This window comes from Tachysurus fulvidraco, chromosome 14, assembly GCF_022655615.1.
Source record: "Tachysurus fulvidraco isolate hzauxx_2018 chromosome 14, HZAU_PFXX_2.0, whole genome shotgun sequence".
Lineage (NCBI taxonomy): Eukaryota > Metazoa > Chordata > Actinopteri > Siluriformes > Bagridae > Tachysurus > Tachysurus fulvidraco.
In genome coordinates, this window is record NC_062531.1 from 24,754,957 (window position 1) to 24,778,972 (window position 24,016).

The 24,016-nt window shown below is 41.2% G+C and overlaps 1 protein-coding gene across 3 annotated transcripts in view; it reads right to left on the reverse strand.

The window, feature by feature from the left end:
* kcnip3a (Kv channel interacting protein 3a, calsenilin) overlaps positions 1 to 13,485 on the reverse strand; it is a 63,158-nt gene extending 49,673 nt beyond the window's left edge. For all 3 annotated transcript variants that reach the window (XM_027135922.2, XM_027134342.2, XM_047800091.1), the window contains exon 1: positions 13,331 to 13,485. In XM_027135922.2, the coding sequence (XP_026991723.1) occupies positions 13,331 to 13,336 (6 nt within the window). In that variant the 5' untranslated portion in view covers positions 13,337 to 13,485. The remainder of the gene's footprint in view (positions 1 to 13,330) is intronic.
* Between the last annotated feature and the right edge of the window lie 10,531 nt (positions 13,486 to 24,016).

Genomic DNA, 24,016 nt, shown 5'->3' on the forward strand with positions numbered 1-24,016 from the left:
TCATTAAACATATCAATCAAAATGGCAGCTCCTGTAAAAACCCAGTCGATGGTGTATTTACTGGAGGAATCCTCCCATCACCTCCTTCCTCCTCGGAAAGCCGCAACCCACAGATCTCTCAGACGAGCTCTCAATTATTCAGAGTCACTCCATAAAACACATCAATACGTGAGGGAGCGGCAAACACTTTGACAAAGGAGGCTTTTTATACGGCACACAAAGGCATGAAGGAAGTCTCACAAAAGATCTCAGCAGCAGCCTGAGAGGAGCCTCGTGGAGATAAAGACAGACATCGATTCGGCACACGGTGGAAGAGCGGAGCAAACTGAGCTGGAAATGCTAACCAGAGAGAGTTGGGCTTGAATGGCAGGACAGATGAGAATGTGAAGAGGAAAAAATAACAAGTGAAGGATACCCACAAGATGGAAGCTTGGATTTTGGGCTTCAACTTCAGGCTGCCATTGTGACAGATGATGGCATTTTCTGAAATTCTTGTAATTCCTGGAACGTTGGTATATTTGGTGTAGTTTTGTGTCAACACAAATTCCAGTGTACTGTTTATAACATTCAATCATTCATTCATTTTTCTACCGCTTATCGGAACTTCTCGGGTCACGGGGAGCCTGTGCCTATCTCAGGTGTCATCGGGCATCGAGGCAGGATACACCCTGGACGGAGTGCCAACCCATCACAGGGCACACACACACTCTTTCACTCACACACTCACACACTACGGACAATTTTCCAGAGATGCCAATCAACCTACCATGCATGTCTTTGGACCGGGGGAGGAAACCGGAGTACCCGGAGGAAACGGGGAGAACATGCAAACTCCACACACACAAGGCGGAGGTGGGAATCGAACCCCCAACCCTGGAGGTGTGAGGCGAACGTGCTAACCACTAAGCCACTGTGCACAGAATTCAATAGCACAGAATTCTTCTTTTAAACTCCTGGCAGTGAGACACATATGTAATGAGAGCTTTACTCGTATTCCACACACATGGATGGAAAAGGGTTTAACTGAACACGTGTTGTGATGATGTCACACAACGCGTCCTCCTGCTACTTCTCCACGACATGAAGGTGTGTCCATTAAAGTTTATCAAAGGTTTCATCGGGTTCTGTCTGTTTATCCTTTCTCACATGCTGCAGAAAAGTTAGGGTAAAGTCTAGCGGTAACAAAACATCTCTAATCCTTAAGTGTCCTACCTGTTGACCTGACACAGTCAAGCTGAGCTGTAAGACATGAGGAATGGTATCATCGAGTCAAACACACACACACACACACACACACACACACACACACACACACACACACACACACACACACACACACACAAACACACACACACACACACACACGCACGCACAGACACTTTAATTCTCCACTGCTCAGTGATTAAAGAGAACCCAAAGTCCCCAGCAGGCATGTGAGACCCCTGAGATGGATCAAGGCTCAGGCTGAGACACCTCTGTGGAAGCGAGGGATGAGATGAAAGAGAGACAAAGCTCAGTACCATGAGGAGACAACTGGAGCGAGGGATGGGAAGAGAGAAGTGGAGAAGTGTAAATGCTCCGTCCCGAATACGTGCTCACACTGTCGGGGGGTATAAATAGAAAGTGAGTGAAGGTGTGACAGAGAGAGAGAGAGAGAGAGAGAGAGAGAGAGAGAGAGAGAGAGAGAGAGAGAGAGAAGATTAAAATAAATGTTCAAAATATATCTATGAATAAATTACTTATATTAAGCTCAATTAATGTCACAATTAAGAAGAATGAAAAAGAGAGTGAAAGAAATTGAAAGCAATAAAGAAAATGTTCGATTTGTTGCTAATTCTGTTGGCGTAGGTCGTATAATTGTGAACAAAACGCAAACTCATAAGATCATAGCGAGTAGCGTTTGTTCTATAAAATATTTTTTGGCTTACATGCAGTATTCAAAATCTGCCAGTATTACAATATATATAGAGAGAGAGAGAGCAGAGAGAATAAGAAGGTGCAAGAAAGAGAGAACAGTGTGAGAGATAAAAATATAGAATGCAGAGTGAAATAGAGAAAAAGAGAAACTGGTATGAGAGATAAAAATAATGATATGTGGAAAGAGAGAGAAAGGAGTGGTGGACACACGGATAAAAAAAAAGGGTGACGGGGAAATGACGGCTGTAGCGAGAAGTTTGGGAGACGATCATGTAAAGTGACTTGGCAAGGGGAAAAAAATTTGCATAACTATTTCTGTGCATTCCACAGGGTGAAGAGAAAAGAGAGAGGGGGGAATAGAGAGAGACAGAGAGAGAAAGAGAGCGAGGGGGGGGGATAGAGAGAGAGAGGGAGAGAGAGAGAGAGACAGAGAGAGAAAGAGAGCGAGAGGGGGGGGTAGAGAGAGAGAGGGGGGGGAGATAGAGCAGTATTTGGAAAGATAGAGATAATAGAATATAGATTAGATATATATCTGGTGGATATAATCTATACTAAGATATATTTTTTATAGATTTTTTGAAGATATATGAAGAGATATATATATATATATTTTGATAGAATATATATATACTAGATATTTTTGATATATACTATCGTGTATAGATTTTATATATAGATGTGTTTTAGAATAGATATACAATTTTTTTTTTATATAGAGAGTTTTTGATAGATATATATATATAGAGATAGATAATATATAATATATATTATATATATATAAATATATTTTTTATAATATAGATATATATATATGTTTGATATTATATATTTTGTAATAGATAGAGATATATAGATATATATATATATAATATATATAGTAGAGAGAGAGGATTATATAATGACTCCATGTAGAAGATATAAATATCTGCAAACTCCAAAGCTTTTTTAGAGAAAGGCCATAAACCTCGACATGGTGTGAATATGCAGACGAGCTCAAAGCTCTGTATCTCACATTCTGCTCTTTTTACTGTGCAAATGTAACATGTTGTTCCTCTACTCTCAGCTAGGGTTAATGGGTTGAGAATGTACGCTAAAAATGATGACGTTAACTTTGCTCAGATGTAGATACCAGAGATGGGGGACTCGAGTCATATGACTTGACTCGAGTCAGACTTAAGTCACAAATTTGAGACTTGAGACTTGCTTGACAAATATTGAAAAAAGACTCGACTCGACTTTGACTTGACATTCATGACTTGAGACTTGACTCGGACTTGAGTTAAATGACTCAGAGATGTGGGACTTGACTTGACTCGAGTTAGAGTTAAGTCACAAATTTGAGACTTGAGACTTGCTTGACATATATTGAAAAAAGACTCAACTTGACTTTGACTTGACATTCATGACTTGAGACTTGACTTGGACTTGAGTTAAATGACTCAGAGATGGGGGACTTGACTTGACTCAAGTCAGACTTAAGTCACAAATTTGAGACTTGAGACTTGCTTGACAAATATTGAAAAAAGACTCGACTCGACTTTGACTTGACATTCATGACTTGAGACTTGACTCGGACTTGAGTTAAATGACTCAGAGATGTGGGACTTGACTTGACTCGAGTTAGAGTTAAGTCACAAATTTGAGACTTGAGACTTGCTTGACATATATTGAAAAAAGACTCAACTTGACTTTGACTTGACATTCATGACTTAAGACTTGACTCGGACTTGAGTTAAATGACTCAGAGATGGGGGACTCGACTTGACTCAAGTCAGACTTAAGTCACAAATTTGAGACTTGAGACTTGCTTGACAAATATTGAAAAAAGACTCGCCTTGACTTTGACTTGACATTCATGACTTGAGACTTGACTCGGACTTGAGTTAAATGACTCAGAGATGGGGGACTTGACTCGAGTCAGACTTAAGTCACAAATTTGAGACTTGAGACTTGCTTGACAAATATTAAAAAAAGACTCGACTTGACTTTGACTTGACATTCATGACTTGAGACTTACTTGTGACTTGCACATGTGTGACTTACTCCCACTTCTGTAGATACTATTACAAGGTATAACAGTAAAAAAAATGGAAAAGGAAGAAAGGTATTATGAAATTATTAAATCCTTGCTTCTTTAGTTTTAGCTTACTAGTACAACCCCTGGCAAAAAATATGGAATCGTCATACTTGGAAGAAATTCACTCAGATTTTTTACTTTATAACAAACACAAATCACTGAAATTTCACAAAAAAATTGTGTTGTTCAATAGCTTAAAGGTGAGGTCTCTGTCGTTTAAGAAATGCTACAGTAAACTGTGTTGGGCCCCCAAACAAAACAAAAACAAAACTAACGTGTAGCCAATGAGCAGAAAGGGGCGTGTCTTGTCAATATGAGCGGAGAGAGTGTTCAGTGAGCATGTGTGACATTAGCATTAGCATTAGTTTTAACATTGACATGGAGGATAAAAACAAAGAAAGAAAGCGAAGAAAGACTTACGATAAGGCAAGAAGCAGGACGTGTTAATATAGGATCAGCTTTCCAGCGCTGGAGAGAACTGAACGTCTTCCGTGTGAAACGGAGATAAACCTTTCACAGTACAACACACTACACATCTGTATTACCATAGTATTACTCATTGAGTTCATTTATTGATAAAAATATACCCTCGGTCAGCTGCCCCAACAGGTTCCGCAATAATAGTTGTCTGGGTTATACTTGGGTTATACTTGTTTGGTGTTTGTGTGGGCGGAGCTATCAAAACAGGGGTGGGACCCATTTGGGTTATGGGCGTGTTTGTTTTGGTGATTTCAAATGTCAACATTGGCTTCCAAACAACAGAGACCCCACCTTTAACATTATGGCTTCATGAAACGCCTTCACAAAATCACTTAATTTTTTTTTTATTAATGGAATGTCTTTTTTTTGCAAATCAAATAGAGGAAAAAATGATGGATGCATCAGAAATAAAAAAGTACAATTAGTATTTGTTGCTCCTACTCTGGCTTTTATAACCGCCTGATTTCTTTGAGGCATAGACTGACTTCACTAATGAAAAGCAATAATCCCCATCGATCTGGTTCCAAGTTTCACGAATAGCAGTCGACAGATCGGCTTTGCAGGACGGAGCCTTATTCGAGTTTATTTTGTATATAGCGCTTTTAAGGACAGACGTCGTCTCAAAGCAGCTTTACAGAACATGAAAATAAAACAAAAGGTTAATATAAACATTAATATAATACAAAAATTCAAGATGAATATTATTCATTTCATTCATTCATTTTCTACCGCTTATCCGAACTTCTCGGTCACGGGGAGCCTGTGCCTATCTCATCTCATCATCTCAGCATCATCTCCTTGGCCAATGCAGATCCGTGAGTCATCACTAAATATCACTTTCATCCAATCATCCATACACCGTGATTGCTTCTCCTTAGCACACATAGTGTATGTACACGGTATGTAACAGCGTTTTGTACCTTGCTTAATACTTACAGATGCTATTGATCAAAGCAACAGAGTAAAGGATGAAAAAAACCTGAAAAACGTTTAGCTAATATCCTTGATGATGCCGGTCGCTTGATCCGTCTTTTGGATCGCGGGATTTCTGGTCGGAGTTTATAGTTTACAGTTCAGTTTGTAAATGCTTAAACAGTGTTGGTTGGGATTCGTTCCTTCTGTACACCGGCACACGGGATTTGTCTATGAACCATTAAGAGAGTGAATGTGAGAAGACGCTGAATAATAAATGAGACGTGTGTAGCAGCAGCATGTCGTGTGTGTGCGTGGAAACAGCTGGAGATCCGTACACTAGATTAGAGTGGGTTTGTTCCATTAAAACACCATCAAACGCACGCTGTGCTGTGCGCCATCACTCTGCTCTTAGTAAACACGGCACGGCCAAAAGACCAGAGAGAGGAATACAAGTCCTGCTCTTTGCCAGTTTTGCGTCGTTATGTCTTTTTCCATTTATCCCTGATTAGCATACAAAGTATAGACCGCTGCAATGACGTGTCTGTATATATCTATATATGGGTTTAATGTTATCTTAGTGCATGGCTGTTCTACAGTGGAATAAAACGTATGTATGTTGTCGTGCTGACTAGCACAATGTTCATACTATTGTTTTTATACGCGCGTAAACCTCAGACCTCAGTGTACAGGTATTCGACGTGTACCATTGAATCTGCTACGACACAATACGATACAATACAATACAGTAGCTTTTGATGCGATACAATTCAATCCGATTTAATATAATACAATACGATGCAACGTGATACGATACAATACCGTGCAATACGATATGATATAATACACTATAATACAATACGAAACGATATAATATGATACAGTACGATATGAAACACTTCAATACAATATGATACGATATTGATATTATATGATATAAATAACGTGGGCGTGACCTTTCTGAACGTCATGTTAGATTTTCATCTCTGAAAGCTCCATTAAGACATGATGTCCTCATGGAGGTAAAGGTTGGAGTAAAAGAACTCAAGTGTCCTACACAGAGCCCTGACTCTGAATGTTTGGGTTAGGGGTGCGTTTGTTTTGGTGATTTCAAATGTCAACATTGGCTTTCAAACATCGGAGACCCCACCTTTAACGTCCCAGAAAAGAAATGTGTGTGTGTGTGTGTCCTTGTTGTGTGCTAGTCACATGTCCACAAACTTTTGACATTTTACTGTGTTTCTATTAAAAAAAAAAACTTGAAGTCTTGCCAGTGTTTAGATCACGCATGAGATAATCAGAGTCACACGCTCATCATAACACACTATGATCTGTTCACACACATGCAGCACACACACGCAGGGAGACAGGCTGCAATCGAACCGTCACCTTCCCCATCAGCGGCATTGTGTGTAACCATCCTTCCTCGTACGGATGATGTGGGGAGCAGCAGGGAGCTCAGAGAATAAAGCTGAGTGAGATAGATAGATAGATAGATAGATAGATAGATAGAGAGAGAGAGAGAGAGAGAGAGAGAGAGAGAGAGAGAGAGAGAGAGAGAGAGAGAGAGAGAGAGAGAGAGAGAGAGAGAGAGAGAGAGATGGAAGAGCGGAGCGTAGGTTGGTTAATAAGTCCTGTGCTGATTGGGAGCAGCTCCAACGAAGCCTCCTGGCGTTCCCGAGGCAATCTCACTGACACACACACACACACACACACACACACACACACACACACACACACACACACACACACACACACACACACAGACGCTGAGACATTGACAGTAGCTATTTTTAGCTCAGATCACCGTGGTTGGTGAGAGACCAAGAGATTCCTCAATCAGATCAAACACCTGCTGCTTCTGCTTCCAACCTGTATTCCTCTCATTTCTACTAGTGTAAAAATCCAAGTGAGCAACAAAGGGAGACTGACGGAGAGAGAGAGAGAGAGAGAGAGAGAGAGAGAGAGAGAGAGAGAGAGAGAGAGAGAGAGAGAGAGAGAGAGAGAGAGAAAGAGAGAGAGCTAGGGCATAGGGCTAGGGATACAGAAATAGAGACAGAGAGAAAGAAGTGAAAAAGAGAGCTAGACAGACAAACAGAAAGAGATGGAGATAAATGAACGGCAGATAAATAAATAGATAGATACACAGATGAGAGACAGACAGAGACAAAAATAGAGAGAGAGAGAGAGAGAGAGAGAGAGAGAGAGAGTTACTGTCAGTCAGAGAAACAGAGATACATACACACACATTTTCCTTTCTCCTTCACACATGACTTAACCTCACTCCATCCGTTCTCCACTATATGTCCGTTCTCCCTCCCCCATCCCTCCAGCTACCTGTGTCCATCTGTCAGTTCCTGCCCTCGTATATGATATTTCATATCCCCTCCTTCTTTTCTGCTCTTAAATTACCCATCCTTCTGCTCTGCCAACCTGTCCTTCCTTTATCTCTCCCTCTCTCTCTCTCTCTCTGATATAAAGATGCTGTTAATCATTCGCATCCCTCCAGCGGGTATCAGCACGAGCCGTCACACACGAACAGCTCTACTTCCAGAAGCAGGTGTGGGGCTTGTGATTCTGCAGACACGTGTACACAGGAGGAAGCAGATTCCTGTATCTGGGTCCCAGACCTCTGTGTTACGGCTTCCGGCAAAGATCTGGCTAGCGCAATGTATCCAAGAATACTGACACCATCTACAATCCTGTAACGTCCTGGGTGAAAATCACCGACTTCACCCGCAGTGTTGGGTCACAAGTTCTTCTACGAGACAACACACAGCTTAATTCTGGGAAATAAAGCAAACAAAACAACTGTGAAAAAAAAGCTTGGTTTCGGCCGAACAAATCTGGTAGCAATGTGTGGATTAGTGTAGTTGCAGCAGTAGTTGTAGTAGAGTGTGTGTGTGTGTGTGTGTGTGTGTGTGTGTGTGTGTGTGTGTGTGTGTGTGTGTGTGTGTGTGTTTTGCTATTCGGGTCTGCTGTCTACATTTGGCAGTGCATCTGTAAGTGGGTGGATGTCAGCTCCGTGGGCACGAGTGGCAGGTCTGCTCAGAGAGAGCATCTGTTCATTATTGTCAAACTAGAGCCCTATTCGGACGGGATTAGTTTTACGTGGGGACGTGGGGGGTAAAGTAATTATTACCAGAGCTTCTCTGTGATTTTAGTCCCGTCCGAATGCGCCATCTCTGTAATCATTACGGACAACGTCGGTAAAGATTACGGCGACTTTTACCTTCTGTAAAAAGGTCCGGAAAAATGACCTCAGGTAATACTGATCCCGTCCGAATAGACCCGCTGTAAATATGTACGGTAAAATTCCGTCATTTCCTGTTTAAAAGTAGTTTTTTCAAGCATGGAGGCGCCATGTTGTCTGTTTGCGCACGTGATAACAGGAAGCAACGTCATACACACATGATGACAAGGAGGTTACTGTGGTGCGTAAAGCGAGTTACCCCTCCCACTTCTGCTAGTTTTACTGAGATGTATTGTCCCGTGCGAATTGGCCAATTAATATTACAGACGTCCTGAGGTAAAATTGCATTATTCCACGTCCCCACGTAAAACTAGTCCCGTCCGAATATGGCTTAGGTGTGTGTGAGTGTGTGTTTGCACGACATAGTCGCACTGGTGTTCTTATATCGGTTATTTCTCATATCTCTGTACATGTGTGTGCATATACACAGGTGCTACAGTATGTGACTTTATAGTGTATTACCAAAAAAACCCTGGAGTAACATTTTATTCTCAAGTCTATATCCGTGGTTGTGTGTCTGAGACAGAGCACGTGTCCACACGCCTGCGATATTTTATGAAGCGTGACGAGACACAGAAAGAGTATGTATGTGTGTGTGTGTGTGTGTGTGTGTGTGTGTGTGTGTGTGCTGAGTGCCGCTCCTCGCTCTCCTCTCAGCCTGGACACACGTTCCTCTAATGGGTCCACAGAGACAGCTTAGGGCCAAGAAAAGACAGTCTTCAGTCTCTCTTCAGCCGACAGATCAGCACACTCAACACACTCAGCGCAGGACGATAAAAGCGCTAACGGCGTCCACCGATACAGAATCGTACGCACGTTCTCTCTCTCACACTGCAATTCTTGCACAGTTATCATCAAGGTCTTTACACACCTCGGCATCGTCTTTGGGAGATAAAGACTCGTCAGCGCCGACAATAAATCAGCACGACGAAACATCACAAAACACCACAGACACACAACAGATGTCGGTGAAACATATGATGTAGATCGATGCAGCAAAATGTGTGAAAACTACTCAGAGTGGTGAAATCTCAAGCACGGGATTCTTCTACCAGTGAAGACACGTGCAATGACTTTCTATGAGCTGAACTCGTGATCCACAGAGGCTCCTCAGAATGATGCTGTAATTTGCCTGATTTTGCATTTATTTCTACAAACATGGAGAATCCTGGTGTGTGTGTGTGTGTGTGTGTGTGTGTATGTGTGTGTGTGTGTGTGTGTGTGTGTGTGTGTGTGTGTGTGTGTGTGTGTGTGTGGAGGAACGCTGCTGTTTTTGTACTTTGTACTGTATGTTCTTCAATCCCACAAAGATTCAGGCATGGCTTTGGGTTCTGGTTCCATACAGATGGCACTCGCACCAAATATTTGTTTGAAGAACAAGATTCATTTGATTAAGCAAATGTTATCAGGTGTGGCTCAGGTGGAATGAAAATCTGATGGAGCGAGATGGAGATGTTTGGAGATGTTCAATACGTCAAAACGTTCGACGTCGTTACACGTTACACAACGTGTATCTATAGGATGAATATCTGATTCGTGCTTTCTGACTATGTGCTGTTATTAAACGACATTATACCTGCTAAAACTTGTACTTTTTATCAATTTATTGTTAATGTCTCATTTGTAAACTGTCATTACCTCACCAGCCTCTCCGTTGAGAAACACTTTTATATCGTCACATTACCGAAAAAAGTTACAAAAGACTGAAACCAAAGACTCCTTTGATAAAATACTAAATAAAAGTCTTCATGTGGAAAACTTCACCATACTTACCAAAATCAGTAATTATTATATACTATAGATATAATGCATTATAAAGCATGCATTAATATAATCCTGTGGTTTTCAAAATTACAGCTTATGACCAATCAGAATGGATAATTCAGCAGTGCTGTGGGGTTTAATGAATCTTCATTACAGCAGCAACTTTCTAAAATTAATTTGGGTACACCAAAAAAAAAAAAAGTCACTGTGACACTGGTGCATGTAAAGCAAGAATTAATGATAGGTTTGTCAGTTATTCATAATTAATGTTCGTCCAGGGTTTCATCCATTCTCTCTCTCCCCCATCTTTTCCTTATCAATAGTGTAGGTTACATTAACCCCAAATTATTCATCACATCCGTTCCGAAGTCTCATTGCCATCCAGATGGCCCTGTTTATGTGTGTGTGTGTAAATATGAACTTAATTTATCAGTCAGTTAATCAAACAGCGTTACCTGAAAATCAGCTCATGTGGAATATGGGCTCACATAAACACGATATTGCGTCCATTAGCATACGTACATTTATGGTTCACGATCACCGCTAGCATATACGTAGCTGCTCCGGGAGATTTGCGTAATCCTATGTTGTTTTCCTATTGGTTGGATTTGAATCCTGGGTTTTGAATCCCACACTGATAAAGATTTCCATTCGATTTAATGTAGCGCTCATCCTACAAAAGGTCAAGGGGAACATGGAGTATATTGTAAGGACTTGAGGCACAAGACAGAGGACACCCTGGATGGGGTGAGAACACGTCACACACACAACAATCGAACACACCAGACAATTTAGACATGCCAATCAGCTTACAAAGCATGCCATTGGACTTTGGGAGGAAACCGAATTATCCAGTGGAAACCCCTGAAGCATTGGGAGAACATGCAAAGTCCACAAACACAGGGCGGAGATGCGAATCAAACCCCCGGCCATACAGGCATAAGGCAAGCATGCTTACCACTAAGCCACAACACCCTCCACATAATATGTCCAATGACCACAAAGGACAAACGTTTTTTTTCTATTGGACCGAGCAAAGCTTACTTATGGAAACAGCACATCAAATATTCATATTCATTCAGCGTATAAAAGTACAGTGAAAGAGCACACTGTTCTTAAAAAAACAAAGACTGGTTTTAATCTAGGAAACTGATCTGCAGCATAGATCAAATATCTACACCGTTCTCTTGCTATTCGCATTAAATTCAAAGTGCATCAGCTGATTGAAGCAAAAATCAACACACACACACACACACACACACACACACACACACACACACACACACACACACACACACACACGCACACACACACGGAGAGAGAGACAGAGTAATGGCTCTGAATATATTTGGATGCGAACGTTTGAACACAAGCGGCGAGTGACGGTGAAACTCAGGAGCTTCAAAATTTCTACACGCTGCTGTACACGCTGCTACCATTTTTTATTAAAGATGTTATTTTTATATATGAAAAATGCAATGTACTTTTTTTTATCCAAATACAGTTACATTTAAGTCCAAAAAAAAGTCCTTTTCCAAAATCGGCATAGTTGGTATAAATACAGTGAATTTTCAGTGGCCACACCCCTTAGTTCTTGGTAGAATCCACAAACTTCCCAGTCTCTTCCGGATCCGGACAGAACTTCCATCTCTTCCAGAGCCGGACAGAACTTCCAAGTCTCTTTCAGAGCCGAATAGAACTTCCCAGTCTCTTCCAGAGCCGGACAGAACTTCCCAGTCTCTTCCAGAGCCGGACAGAACTTCCCAGTCTCTTCCAGAGCCGGATAGAACTTCCCAGTCTCTTCCATAGCTGGACAGAACTTCCAAGTCTCTTTCAGAGCTAGAAAGAACTTCAGAATCTCTTCCAGAGCCGAACTGAACTTCCCAGTCTCTTCCAGAATCCAGACAGAACTTCCCAGTCTCTTCCATAGCCGGACAGAACACTCAGCATGTCTTCGCTCACTTTTCAAGGACTCAATTTTACTTTAGTTAAATGTAAAAGTCAAATGTAGTGCAATTCATGGAACAAGATTAGAAGAAGTATCTTTGCTCGTCTTTCCATGGGAGCTCAGGTTCTAATGTATGTGAAATATCAGAGCACTTTACTGTTAAGAACCCAATAATTATCCCGGAAACTCTTGAGGATTCCTTGTAGAACCCTTTTGTGTACATCTACTAAAGCCTGAAACGAAGCATGGAACCTACAGTACCAGCAGGTCCACTGCATTGTATGACTGTATAGCACATGTTTTTTTTTTTTTCTAATAATATATATTTGATATATGACTTGATTGTTAAAGATCTGGATTTTTTTTTTTTTACCACAATACTGTTGTTGAAAATGAATCAGGATGTGTTTTTATTGATTTAAAAGTTCATATTTACCTCACATTTACTAGTGTAATTTAATAGAACATGTTTTTTTTTTTTTTTTTAATAATCTACTCAACACTGAGTGAAATATTTCTGTAAACTCTTTTAACTGCATTACTTTATCAATCATGTACCTTTCTAGCCTGTATTAACTAGCAGCTATTTGTTTCTAAAGTGACCAAAGGACGAATAAATTCCTGTCAGAAATCCTGTCAGGATTGGGACAAGGATGCGGCTCGCGCGCGCGCGGTCCTTTATAATCCTCGCGCGAGGCTTTGTTTGTTTGTTTGTTTGTTTGTTTGTTTGTTTGTTTGTTTGTTTTTAAAAATAATAATATTTGAACGCGACCGTTAAAAATCGTGCGCGAGCCACTTTACCTCAGAGAGAGTCTCGGTTAAGGACGTCACTTAGCGACAAGTCTCCAGTAACCAGGGACTGATGGTTATTAGGATCGATACAACTGGGTAATAAAAGATTAGATCCCGAGTTGAAATGTTGTCATTTTACTGAATTTGATTCTCACAACAAAATAATAGGAAATAAGAAGTCGCGTACCTGCATTTCTGTGATGAAATAAAGAGTCCTCAGGTGCAGCAGGATAAACAGTAACCTGGCTCTGTCGAGTGTGATACCGAGAACCGAGTTTTCCCCCCTCTCTCTCTCTCTCTCTCTCTCTCTCTCTCTCTCTCTCTCTCTCTCTCTCACTCACTCACACACAAATGGAAAACACACACTCTCACACACACATATGGAAAACACACACAGAGAGTGGGAGAGACAGAGAGAAAGGGAGAGAGAGACAGAGGGAAAGAGACAGAGAGAGAGGGAGAGGGGGGAGAAAGGGAGAGGGGGAGAGACAGAGAGAAAGTGAGAGAGAGACAGAGGGGGAGAGAAAGGGAGACTGACAGAGGGAGAGGGAAAGAGAGAGAGAGAGGGAGAGAAAGAGGCAGAGGGAGGAGAGAGAGGGGGGACAGAGAGAGGGAGAGACGGAGAGGGGAGAGACAGAGGGGGGAGAGACAGAGAGAAAGGAAGAGAGAGACGTAGGGAGAGAGAAAGAGAGAGGGGGAGAGAAAGGGAGAGAGACAGAGGGAGAGAAAGAGACAGAGGGAGAGAGAGGGAGAGACAGAGAGAAAGGAAGAGAGAGACAGAGGGAGAGAGACAGAGGGGGGAGACAGAGAGAAAGGAAGAGAGAGACAGAGGGAGAGAGAAAGAGAGAGGGGGAGAGAAAGGGAGAGAGACAGAGGGAGAGGGAAAGAGGGAGAGAAAGAGACAGAGGGAGAGAGGCAGAGAGAGACTGAGGGGGAAAGACAGAGGGGAGAGACAGAGAGAAAGGAAGAGAGAGAGCAAAAGAGAGAGAGGGAGAGGGAGTTTACAACCTAATACCTAGACTATGTCCTAGTGTAAATAACAGCAGTCGGTCTCACTTTCTTTCACACTGGCAAATTTTAAAAACAAAAGTGCTGAATCTACCCTCCGTTCTGGGCTTTTCAGTGTGCGACAGAAGGTAACTGCTTTAGGGAAAAAAACTATTACAAAGCTGAGCAGGAGAAATTTTCCAGTGGCACTGATCAATTTTCAAATCATTCCAGCGAAAGCGAAAAATCATTTATTTTAAAAGAAGGTCATTCCGTGTATTGGCTGTGTTAAGGAACACCAGGTCGTGCCAACGATTCATTTTAAATGGATTCTTTTAAGCTTATTACCAGTCGGTTATGACTCAAGTGACAGGCAATGACCAAGCTGGTTATTATAACAGTGAATATAATATAAATACCACATCAGTCCATTCCTACTTCTTACCTCCTTTATTTAAAAGAAAAAATCAAGAAACTGAATTTATATCTTTGTTGGTTTAGTCCTGGCACATTGTAAGTTACCATTTTAGTCAGCGTTTTAAAATACATCATAATCTTCCAGCTCAGTAATATAATATAATGTGCTAGTTAATAGGGGGGGAACGGTGGCTTAGTGGTTGCCTCACATCTCCAGGGTTGGGGGTTCGATTCCCGCCTCAGCCTTGTGTGTGTGGAGTTTGCATGTTCTCCCCGTGCCTCGGGGGTTCCCTCCGGGTACTCCGGTTTCCTCCTCCGGTCCAAAGACATGCATGGTAGGTTGATTGGCATCTCTGGAAAATTGTCCGTAGTGTGTGAGTGTGTGAGTGAATGAGAGTGTGTGTGTGCCCTGTGATGGGTTGGCACTCCGTCCAGGGTGTATCCTGCCTCGATGCCCGATGACGCCTGAGATAGGCACAGGCTCCCCGTGACCCGAGAAGTTCAGATAAAGCGGTAGAAAATGAATGAATGAATGAAAGAATGCTAGTTAATATGCGCTGACAGAAAAGCAGACGAATCCATGGTTTTATCCTTTCAGAACTTTTGAACTGTAATGAGTTCAGTCAGATACATATATAATGTTAAACAACATACAGGACGAACACTAAACTCTGAAATTTATGAGATGTAAAACAGAATTGTTGTAGTTGAAGAGGCATTAAAACATCCAGGGATCTGCTGTTCTACATCGTTATATAAATGAAGAGAAAATGTACTAAATAATAAAGAAGCAGCTTTGAAGGGACCCTATTGTTATAGCCTTCCTTTTGTAACTAATAGCAAATAAGCGGCAGGTCTCTAAATACCATCCAGAAGGTTCTCGACGATAATCTCGCTCCTTCGTTTCTTCTGCTGGAGTGACTCTAATTTATTCCATTAATTGAATCTTGCCTCGAAAACTCCCTTAATGGCGTGAGTGACTTTAGTATCCTAACCCAAATTATGATTCTCCACTTTAAATGTACTCCATTGTAACAGAAATGTGTGAGTGCTGCTTCGAGCGCTGTGTAATCGTGCTGATCATGGCAGTGTTAGTCCATGCTTGTGCTTGTGCTTGTGCTAGTTTTCTCCCATGCCATTGCACTGCCCTTTCTTTCAGCTCTAATGAGCAAGCTACCTCAGCCAAACTTACAGTCTCCTAGCTCGATGCCCACCAATTAAACTTTTTCTTTGCCACTCCGGAGACTACACTGCCTCCGGCAAGGCAAGCACAAACACTCCCGGTGAACCTTGAAAGAAAAAAAACCTAGAATTAAAGATTTCTAAATATAACCTGTCCCTGTCTTGCCAATTCTGCCTGTACTTGTCTCGGTTTCACACGCAGGTTCTAAAAATGCTATGATGCCCCGTTTCTGTGTTGTTGTTTTTTTTCCAGACAGACGGTGATTTGTTTCTGCATAATTAAAAAGGCAGCTGGGCTGATAGTCTTCTTATTAAGAGGTGTGGTAAATAAATGGGAAGTTGATGGTGTACTTCTTGAAGACTTTAAAGCTACAGTCCTTTTGAACCCCTGGAAGTCTGTTTTAAGCTCAGCTCTTTTTTACAAAATGTAGAAGAATCTAGCTGCAATCTAGCTCTTAACTAGCGTCGATACTGTTGTCACTGCTAGCCGACTCTACAACACTACGACGTATGGATGTTTGTGCAAATATTACAAGCTTAAGATAAGATAAGATAAGATAAGATAAGATAAGATAAGATAAGATAAGATAAGATAAGATAAGATAAGATAAGACAAGACAAGACAAGACAAGACAAGACAAGATAAGATAAGATAAGATAAGATATACCTTCATTTGTCCCACAATGGAGAAATTTCTCTGTTGCAACAGCAAAGAGAAAGAAATGCAAATACTGTATATATAAAAAAAATAAAGACATAATATAATATACAGTATATACATAACACAATGTATAAATACAAGGAGACCACGAGTAAGTAGTTACGCTAACAGACATATTGCACGTTTTTAAAATTTCTGTTATTGCAAATGTGTTGTTTAAAATACTTTGTTATTGTTATTATTGGAGTTAAACAGTGTGTGTAATTATGATGAACGGTTCACTGGAAGCAGCTTTGATTGTAAAGTCTAATAGCAGCAGGGAGAAAAGGCCGTCTGTATCGCTCCTTCAGACACTTAGGATGTAACAGTCTGTCACTGAATAAGCTGCTCAGAGCTGACACCGTTTCATACGGGCGTTGTGAGAGTCGTTCTCCGGCAATGATGATAGTTTTGCTACCGTCCTCCTTTCTCCCACCTCCTGTACGGTGTCCAGAGGAATCCCCAGGACTGATCTGGCCTTCCTGATCAGCTTGTCCAGTCTCGTCCTTTCTGCAGTAGAGATGCTGCTGCACCAGCAGACCACACCATAGAATATGTCTGAGGTCACCACAGAGTCAAAAAAGGTCTTCAGTAGCTCTCCCTGCACTCCAAAAGACCTTAGTCTCCTCTGCAGAAAGAGTCTGCTCTGCCCTTTCTTATAGATTTCCTCAGTAATGTCCATACAGTCCAGTTTGCTGTTCAGATGAACACTCAGGTATATTTAAGAGTCCACTCTCACAATGTTCTTTCCCTGAATGATCACTAATGAAGTTTGTTTGTGCCTACGGAAATTCACTACCTGTTCTATGGTTCTCCCTGCATTTAACTGTAGGCAGCTCCGCGCACCAGTCCACAAAGTTATCAATCAGTCCTCTGTACTCCCTGTCATCATCACCTGTGATCAGACCGACGATGGCAGGGTCATCAGAGAACTTCTGCAGGTGACAGGTTGCTGAACATGAAGTCTGCAGTGTAAGTTATCTTAAGGCTTGTGTCACCTGCTTGCTAAGGTAAAATGTGAACTACAGTATGGTATTTTTGCTAGTCTGCTAATTTAAAAAGTGTCAGCTAGTGTACAGGTCTCACTGTGTTCCATAAAATGTTAGAAAATGTACAACACATACAGGTTCTTCGAGCATCCCCCTGAGGGAACACCTTTTCAATATAACCTAATCACCTTTAATTGACTGGATAATGGACCCTTAAAGGACCCTAAGGGCGGTGCAAGAAAAAACTACTCGCTTTTTTAATGGGTCTGGTTTACTACACTGGGCAAACATTCATTCATTCATCCATTTTCTACCACTTTATCCGAGCTTCTCGGGTCACGGGGAGCCTGTGGCTATCTCGGGTGTCATCGGACATCGAGGCAGGATACACCCTGGACGGAGTGCCAACCCATCACAGGGCACACACACTCATTCACTCACACACACACACTACGAACAATTTTCCAGAGATGCCAATCAACCTACCATGCATGTCTTTGGACCGGGGAGGAAACCGGAGTACCCGGAGGAAACCCCCGAGGCACGGGGAGAACATGCAAACTCCACACACACGAGGCAGAGCCGGGAATCGAACCCCCAACCCCGGAGGTGTGAGGCGAACGTGCTAACCACTAAGCCACCGTGCTCCCCCCCCTCAATCTGAGTAGCGTAATGAACTAAAATCATATCATACCTTTTTATTTCAAGGCATTATAACTCAACTCTGTAAATTGCCACGACGTGGTTAAGTGCATCAGTGGAGACGATTTTTATTTTTCATGAACCGTATTTCTGGTTAATAATACATACATTAAAAAAGCACATGAAAGCAGATGAATAGTTTCCACGGAGACCAACTATATAATTTAAAAGGCACTTAAAGCAAATTAAAGGCACTTCTTTGTCTTGTGTGAATGGAGCAGAAAAGAAAACAGCTCTGGGAGAAACGAAGCTTGTTGAACTTGTGTGTGTGTGTGTGTGTGTGTGTGTGTGTGTGTGTGTGTGTGTGTGTGTGTGTGTGTGTGTGTGTGTGTGTGTTTAGACTTTTGTGTTTAAAACCTTTAAAAGTGAGATGTAATAGTTCTGAAGGGTGTAAATATAATCATGTCATATAAAGAAAAGTTTTTGAGGAAAAAACGAGCAGCTTCTACAGTGTTATCAGATTTGGTTTCTGACTCATTGTTGTCTGTAAAAATGGGGGGGGGGAGGGGGGGGGTTTGAAAAGGCTCATGTTTCTTCTTGAGCACAAAGTTTGATGTCACCATGTACCAGCGTCAGACTCCCGTAAAGGCGCGACTCGTTAAAATCAATTCAATTTGTTTTAATTAGCAATTGTTTCGATGCTAAGTGGCTAATTTGGGTTAAAGGAGAACCGTACACATTTTCTGCACCTCTGAACACTATGTATTGTATAGATATCATTTCAGTGCTCACGGCTTTCTCTTTCAGACGAATAGAGTGTGACTCTCTGACCGTGAGTGCGACTTCGGGTTTGAGTTAGACACGATGTCTGTTCTGAGAACATGATTATACGCAGAGTTCAGATTATAACGGGCACGTGGGTAAAATCCCGAAAGCCGTGCTCTAATCTTTCGCAGAAAACACCCTCGGTGGTTCACCGGATCGGGATTTGATCAAGGGATTGTAATAAGGCTTGTCCTTGGTAAAAGTGAAAGGAAGCAAAATAGAAAGGAAGAATGAAGGAAAACAAGTTTTCGGTTATCGCCCTTAAAACCACGGTTCATACGAATGATGATGGAGTGGATGGAGTATTTGTGTGATCCAAAGCAAATTATAAATACTAAGTTGTAATAAATTATAAGATCAAGTTTAATTTCCAGAACTCTGATTTTCCGTTCTAAACTCAATCTGTGAATTAAGAGTCCGTTTTGTTTTTATTACTTTCTTCTGTGCAAAAAATGCTTTTTGTTCTTTAAAGCATGACTTTTAAAAAAAATGAAAACAAACAAAAAAAAATAAAATTAAAATAAAAATAAAAATAAATTTGTTAAATATGACAAATTTTGTCATTCTTTCTTTCTTTCTTTCTTTCTTTCTTTCTTTCTTTCTTTCTTTCTTATGACATCACATTGTGGACTGTTGCATGTCTCTTTATTCCTGGTTCTCTGTTTTCCTTCTGTGTGATATGAAGTAAGATTATGATGTAATAACATGCATTACATCATGCATCAACAGTACTACACGACTACATCTAAACGTGATACGTCACGTATTTTAGTCTGATTTTAAGAGCTGATAAAAATGATTAAGGGAATTTATTTAAGGGAAGTATCTCTGTGATGAAAAAAAAAACAACAACATAAACTTGCGTGTAATTTATAATATATTGATTAGCTCACTGATTAATACAAGAAACAGCTGCATCCCAAATCTCATAGTTACTCACTTACTACACCTGTGTATAGTGTAAAGTGTGTAGTTTTAGATTTTTTATCCGTTTAATGTTATATATATATATTATTTATTAAAAATAACTTTGAGATATGACATGTACTGTACTTCTTTCTTTCTTTCTTTCTTTCTTTCTTTCTTTCTTTCTTTCTTTCTTATGATGTCACATTGTGGACTGTTGCATGTCTCTTTATTCCTGGTTCTCTGTTTTCCTCCTTTCGCCCAAAGCTCCCAGAATAAAGCTCCCAGAATAAAGCTCTTACTGAAGATGAATGAACGACTGATGAATCAAATTGAATCAAACTGAAATGAATCATTCCGAACTGAGAGGCACATGGAGAGAGAGAGAGAGAGAGAGAGAGAGAGAGAGAGAGAGAGAGAGAGAGAGAGAGAGAGTACAAGATGCTTTGATGTGTCAAACAGAGCAGCAACAGGAAATAAAGTAATAAAGAAGTTAAGATAGTAATAAGGGATAACACTGGGGATGAGGGGAGTGGGAGACATTTTGTAACCTTGGAGACTGTTGCTAAGTAGCAATGCAAGGGATGCTGTAGTGGTTTAATAAAGTGAAAAGGAAAAAAATGAGGGAGGGACAGACAGCAAAGAGAGAGTGTGTGTGTGTATGAGAGAGAGAGAGAGAGAGAGAGAGAGAGAGAGAGAGAGAGAGAGAGAGAGAGAGAGAGAGAGAGAGAGAGTGCAGGAATTCAGAGAGACAAATATGATGAAGGTGTGCAGGGGTTGACTCCAGACTCTGGCTTGGGCTATTTATAGCACATTGTGAATATCGAGGCTTTCTGAGCTTTAATTTTGTGTGTGTGTGTGTGTGTGTGTGTGTGTGTGTGTGTGTGTGTGTGTGTGTGTGTGTGTGTGTGTGTGTGTGTGTGTGTGTGTGTGTGTGTGTGTGTGATAGGGAGGAGGGTGTTAGAAACAGAACAGGAAAGAGAATTAGCATCAAGGATAAGAATAGTAACAATGACAACAACCACATGATATAATGAGACAAGAAGAAAAGAAGGAATAAAATTTTGTCTTTATTTTTAAATCTTTTAGTGCCAAACCGTCGATATGATCGACATCAGCTCATGTAAGAAAGATCAGAAAGTATTTAAATGACATCACTTCAATTTGATCGGATACCAAAATCTAAAAACTTTAAAAAACGGGATTACATCGTGATTAGCGAAAAGCAAAAAAGTGACACGTGATTTATTTTACTCTTTTTATTTTTATGTGCATGAAAACATTCAGATCTTGGGGTTGTTGTTTTTTTTTAAAAGGAAAAATGATTTGAGAATATAGTCTCAAATAAAGTCTCGAGTGGTGCATTGTAATTAAATATAGATGATGTTGCAGCGGAGAGACGGCGGCCCCTCGTCTGACGTCTGAGGCCTGACACACCCAGCACGACAGCAGCAGTCGCAACACGGTAGTGCAACGTCTCTGACACAGAAAGGGTACTTTTATTTTATTTCATACTCTCTCTTTAATTATTCAACGGTCAGCTCAGAGGATGGAGCAGGAGCGAGCGGTGAGCGGTGAAGCGTCAGGAGACTTGGGTTCGGTGGGATTTTTGTCCTGTTGGACTGCTTCAAATGACCTGGAAGTGATATATATTATTTCTCTTTAATGAAAACCCTCGATCTGATTCTGAGGATTTTATTCCTCGTAATCTTGTGAGAAATTAAAGTCTTAAAAGTTGCCAGACCCCCGAAACCTTTCAGATTATGATGTAATAACATGCATTACATTGCTAATTTCGGGGATTAGCAGATGTCACGTCTTTTAGTCTGATTTTAAGAGCTGATAAAAATGATTAAGGGAATTTATTAAGGGAAGTATTTCCGTGATGAAAAAAACAACAACATAAACTTGTTAGAAAACAACATACTCAGTGCGAGTGTGTAATTTATAATATATTGATTAGCTCACAGGGGGCATGGTGGCTTAGTGGTTAGCACGTCCGCCTCACACCTCCAGGGTTGAGGTTCGATTCCCGTCTCCGCCTTGTGTGTGTGGAGTTTGCATGTTCTCCCCGTGCCTCTGGGGTTTCCTCCGGGTACTCCGGTTTCCTCCCCCGGTCCAAAGACATGCATGGTAGGTTGATCGGCATCTCTGGAAAATTGTCCGTAGTGTGTGTGTGTGTGTGTGTGAGTGAATGAGAGTGTGTGTGCCCTGTGATGTGCTGGCACTCCGTCCAGGGTGTATCCTGCCTCGATGCCCGATGACAGGCTCCCCGTGACCCGAGAAGTTCGGATAAGCGGTAGAAAATGAATGAATGAATGAATGATTAGCTCACTGATTAATAAAAGCAACAGCTGCGTCCCAATCTCATAGTTACTTACTTATCTACACCTGTGTATAGTGTAAAGTGTGTAGTTTTACATTTTTTATCCATTTATAGTTACCCCCAAATGCGGAAGTTCTGCTTTCTAGCAGCTTCGAAAGCCCGTTCGATCAAAAACCTCGAATTTTCTCTCTATTTGAAGGTCAATAAAACACTAACATTCAGTGTAAAGACTTTCCCAAAGCCCCGACACTGGAGACTCCTTCCGTGAACCCATAATCAACGACAACATATATATTTTGTAAATGATGTATAACTGATGTATTGAATACAAGTTCCTGTGGATTATACTGTGGATGTTACTATAGCAACAACGGGCACTGATTCGGATATTTGAAGGCGAATCTGAAACTGTGTATGCACCAACATGAGAAAAAACCATCAAGAGCTTTTTTAAATAAATAAAAGAGATTTCACACAATTGAAGATCTGAGGCTTTGTGAGGAAGTTTGTGAGAAAAAGAAAAAAGAAAAGAAAAAGAAAGGAAAAACATCCTGGATTTTAAAGATGCATTAGGGCTTAGAGCTTGTGCTGGTGCTCAGCTTTTATCCGAGGGTTCATACGAGGCTTTGACCTACATAACCCACTGCGGAAAATCATTCTGCATCTATTTTTAGCAGCTATGAATATCTCCGAATCAGTCCACTGATTTCTCACTGTTCCATGGTCGGTGTGTGAGATGTGACCTACCACGATGTCGCTGTCACAGTCAGGCTCGTCAGGATTTTCTCACCGCGTTCGTGTCAGTGCCTGGGGGTGGACGGCCTCGGCTGCAGGCTTTCAGTCAGCTTTGCGGTCTTGGTTCAGAAGTTAACCCTTTAAACTCACTCGTTTAATTAAAATTGGTTGGTTAAATGCAAGAACAATAAGATGTCATGTCCTTTAACCCTTCAGGTTGGATTTTGTGCTTAAAGCGGGGGTCTCCGTTGTTTGAAAACCAAAACAAACACACCCTTAACCCAAACGGGTCCCACCCCTGTATCGATAGCTCCGCCCACACATACATACGTAACCCAGGCGACTAACGGAAAGAAACGTGTCTTTATCACAGCTGAAGGGAAGAACAATACGATTGTAGATAAACAAACAAGCAAAATGCCACACAAGCATAATCATGTAAAGGACAAAGGTATATATTAGTTCTGTGTAACAAAGCAAAACCAACGTTACTCACCTATCGAGAAGGAAAAAAGCGCCTCGGCGTCTTAAGTAAAGTCGGCCACATATTCACAGGTCGGAGTTTCCCGAGTCGATAACTCCTGAGCTAAACGCTGTTACTACACAAAACGCGGTTGTAGCTGCCTCTCTACATTACTACGATAGAAAAGAGGTGTTATTTGTGTAGTAACAGCGTTTAGCTCAGGAGTTATTGACTCGGGAAACTCCAACCTGTGAATATGTGGCCAACTTCCTGCTCCTTCAGTTCTCTCCAGCGCTGGAAAGCTGATCCTATATTAACACCTCCTACTTCTTGTCCTTATCTTAAGCCTTTCTTCTCTTCCTTTTTGTTTTTATCCTCCATGTCAATGTTAAAGCCGCTTTCTGCTAATGTCACACATGCGCACTGAACACTCTCTCCGCCCATATTGACAAGACACGCCCCTTTCTGCTCATTGGCTAAACGTTTGTTTTGTTTTTGTTTAGTTTGTCGTCCCGACTCGGTTTTCTGAAGCATTTCTCAAACAACACGGACCCCTCCTTTAAGCGATAATCAGTTTAGACTGAGGATGTTAGGGACATCATATGCTTTATTTATTTTGTCTGTAATCATCATTTATAGTCACCATCATTTATCTGCCTATGATTTGCGTAAAAGGGTCGAATCAGACATTTTTTCTTCT